The following is a 3,862-nucleotide window of genomic DNA, read 5'->3' as shown; positions in this document are numbered from 1 at the left end:
CGGTTCAGCCCATAGCTGGTATTCTGTAGTTCAGTGACAATGGATATTGATGTTGCAGTGCACTTAGCGGTATATGAACTATTTGGGTAGCAGGATTCCTCCTTAAATTGCACCCACGACAGGTATGTACTGTGGTGCTTGAACAGATGCAAACTGATCATGTACAGGGTCTCAGTTAATTACTCGCAGCATCCCACAATTAAGACGGATGCCTCTGCCCATGAGTCTCCAATTTTGATATATTTATTTCCCTCACTATGTTCCCCCCCAGAATTAAACCCAAACAAATGGTAACCGTATAAACTAAACTTGTTATTCCTGTTCGGTCCTTGAATCTGTTAAATATCTTCATTATGCTGTATGCTAATTTGCTGTTCACCCTCTACCTATGTGTATGGACTGGTAACTTCCATTTCAATGTATCGGAAGAAGTGTGCATGCACACGAAAGCTCATACCATGAATGAAACTCTGTTGGTCTTAAAGGTGCCACTGGACTCGAAATGTGTTGTGCTAGCCATGTTCATGATAACTGTGGCTGTGCACATGCGAGGCCCACATTTTAAAGGCCAAACTCAATGAATCATTTGTAGCTGGTGGTTGGAACTGATTTATTTATTTATTTATTTATTTGGATTTATATCCCACCCTCCCCGCAACTGGGCTCAGGGCGGGTGCCAACAATATAAAATACAATGCCGTTAAAACCACATTAAAACAGCAGTATAAAATAACATAACACAAGTCCTGAGTACCATGTAAACTCTAGCAGATATCAGATGTCTTAGCGGTTAAGATGGCATTGAAGATTTAAGGATCCTGGAGTACCATGTAAACTCTAGTGGATATCAGATGTCTTAGCGGTTAAGATGGCATTGAAGATTTAAGGATCCTGGGGAGGGTAAGTTGCTTCCTCCCTGCCTCTCCCCACCCCTGTCTGCCTGGGGCCAGGCAAGGCTTTCGTGGGTCTTCCTTGCACTCCTGCCAGCCTTGCAGGTCCACTGCCGGGCCCCTCATGGGGCTCGGCAGTGGAGCTGCAAGGCCGGCGGCGGCGGCCGGGACCGTTGGGGGCGGGGTGTGTGGTCTTATGACACATTTCCGGTGATGTCAGGGGGTGTGGCCTTATGACACACTTCCGGTGATGGCAGGGGTGTGGCATATGCTAATGAGTTATGCTAATGAGTCCCCTAGCTCTTTTTCTACGAAACGACCCCTGAATTCCTCAGGGCCCTGATCTCACACGGGAGCTCATTCCACCAGATGAGGGCCACGTCCGAAAAGGCCCTGGCCCTGGTCGAGGCAAGCTGGATGTCCCTGGGGCTGGGGACTACCAAAAGATGTTGATTAGTATATGTTGATGGACAAGACTCTTTTCTACACAGGGTTTTTTTTTTTTTTTTGCAATAAACACTTCTGAAACACCTTGCTAGTCCTCATCCTGTGCAGAGTTTCTCTAGTCTGAGCCCAGCAAAATCAATGAGCTCAGACTGGAGTATCTCTACGTAGGACTGTGCTGTTTGTAGACTATCACAATAGGCGAATACAGATACTCCGGGCTCTTTTTGTAGCAGGAACTCCTTTGCCTATTAGGCCACACACCCCTAATGTAGCCAATCCTCCAAGAGCTTACAGAGCTCTTCTTACAGGAGCTACTGTAAGCTCTTGGAGGACTGGCTACATTAGGGAGGTGTCCCTTCATATGCAAATGAGTCCCTGCTACAAAAAGAGCCCTGCCTGAGTCCTCTGGGTTTTCTGTCTCGGATTGTCCAGTGCTGTCATTTCCGTGCGTGTGAGACTGCCCCATTTATTTTCAGTTTGCCAACCCAGACTTTATGGAGTCGATTTCTGATATTGTCGATGAAGTTATACAGAACTGTCCTATTGACGTCCGACGCCCCTTGTATAAGGTATCGTTGGCATGTGCGGGAACGGGAGCGACTCAGGCACTTTCAGTTGTGCTATAAACTCATGAAAGTGTTAAGCAGTTTCCACCAGGTCTGAGAAGATATCTTAGATTTTGTCAAGGAAACATGGAAGAACACAAGCAGTGGGGTCAAGTGGCTAGTTTTGCTAAGATAGTTCATCTTCTGCAGTGGGTTTTGCTAAGTCCGCAAACACCTGAAGTGAGTAAGAGAATGCTTAGAAGAGACACAACTAAGGGAGGGACATGATAGAGGTTTATAAAATTATGTGTGGGGTGGAGAGAGTTGAGAAAGAGAAGTTTTTTCTCCCTCTCTCAAAGGACTAGAACGCGAGGGCATCCAATGAAGCTGATGGGCAGTAGGTTCAGGACGGACAAAAGGAAATACTACTTTACACAAGGAGGGATTAAAATGTGGAATTCATTGCCAGAGGATGTAGTGAGGGCCCCAGGAATAAACAGCTTCAAAAGGGGATCCCGTATATGCATAGAGGATAAGTCTGTCAATGGCTACTAGCCATGGTGATTGAGGGGAACCTCTGTATTCAGAGGCACTAAACCTCTGAATCCCAGAGCCAGGAGGCAACATCGGGGAAGGCCTTGGCCTCTCTGCCCTGTTGTTGGCCCTCCAGAGGGACTGGTTGGCCACTGTGTGAGACAGGAGGCTGGACTAGATGGAATATTGGCCCGATCCAGCAGGGCTTTTCTTATGTTCTTGAAACCAAAATAATGTAACAACTTCACAAAAAAACATGCCGACTAGTAGTACTGTAAGTTGTTCTTCAATTCTTAGTTATTCCAAAGCAACATTTTTCACTTGATGCCAGGTAAGTAACGCGGGAGCCAAGTTGACCTTCCTTGGGAGGGCGGTCTAAATATAGGCACCGCTATCAAAAATGCCCTGTCTCTTGTGGCCGCCTGCCACACCACAGATGGCGGAGCGATGCAGAGCAAGGAATCCGAGGCTATACAAGTAACTAGGTAGGTTATTGTGGGAGGATGTCAAGGTAAAAGTGACACTAGCTGTTCAGGGGAGGGGCTGTGGCTCAGTTATAGAGCATCTGCTCTGCGTGAAAAAGGTCCCACGTTGGCTGGTAGGTGGGAAGGAGAGAAGGAAGCAGGTAAAGAGGAGAGGCTGTGAGGGCTTTCAGGGAAGGGAAGGAGGAAATAGCGGAGAAGCGGAAAATGATGGAACTGATGTCAGAGTCAAGAATTTTGTGGACCATTGTGTTAGATACTAGAATAAAATCTATACGTGTGTATGATGCATGTTTAGTTGAGTAAAATGTATAGTTTCTATCTGTGGGATGTAATGGTCTCCATACATCAGTCAGGTGAAAATGTTGTAAAAGATTAGTTAAACCTGTTGCTTGATGAGTCTTTTGATGTGTGTATCCCTGTGTACGGGAGCGATCAACCTCAGGATTTGCTACCAGATTAAGATCTCCTGGACCTGCTAGGTTGGCAGGATTTGGGGCCAGAGACGGGAGCTCACCCTGTCACCCTGTCATGCAGCACTAGGGTCTCGAACTGCCGGGCTACCGATCTTCCCTGTATTAGCAAGTTCCAAAAATAGAAACTAGATATTTTGTGGCTCAGTGACAGTTGGTTTCGCCTTTGTGGATGTGAGCTAACGTAATTCTTTAAATTTCTTTTTTTTTTGCTTCAGAGGATACCTGTAATACAACAGTTAGATTGGAGTCCAGTGGCACCTTCAGTAGCCCAGGATAGCCTCATCTCGTCATATCTTGGAAGCTAGGCAAGGGACAGCCCCAGCTAGTATTTGGATGGAGGAATACCAGGGCCATGACACGGAGGCAGGCAATGGCAAACCACCTCTGACCGTCTCTTGCCTTGAAAACCCCCACGGGGGTCACCATCAGTCAGCCGTGACTTCACGGCACTTTCCACTCAGCACCTTCGAGACCAACAAGAGTTTCAG

General features: G+C 46.8%; 1 protein-coding gene across 1 annotated transcript in view; it reads left to right on the top strand.

Moving 5' to 3' along the window:
* The window catches only part of LOC107123154 (actin-related protein 3B), a gene marked incomplete at its 3' end in the record, with an annotated part of 34,732 nt that extends 32,826 nt beyond the window's left edge, over window positions 1-1,906 (top strand). Inside the window, exon 9 of the mRNA XM_015426341.1 lies at window positions 1,814-1,906. Coding sequence (XP_015281827.1) covers window positions 1,814-1,906 — 93 coding nt within the window. The remainder of the gene's footprint in view (window positions 1-1,813) is intronic.
* Between the last annotated feature and the right edge of the window lie 1,956 nt (window positions 1,907-3,862).

The sequence above is a fragment of the Gekko japonicus genome, unplaced genomic scaffold (genome assembly GCF_001447785.1).
Source record: "Gekko japonicus isolate JY-2015 unplaced genomic scaffold, Gekko_japonicus_V1.1 scaffold691, whole genome shotgun sequence".
NCBI lineage: Eukaryota > Metazoa > Chordata > Lepidosauria > Squamata > Gekkonidae > Gekko > Gekko japonicus.
Note: the sequence above shows the minus strand (reverse complement) of the source record. Positions and strands in the feature narration are given on the sequence as shown.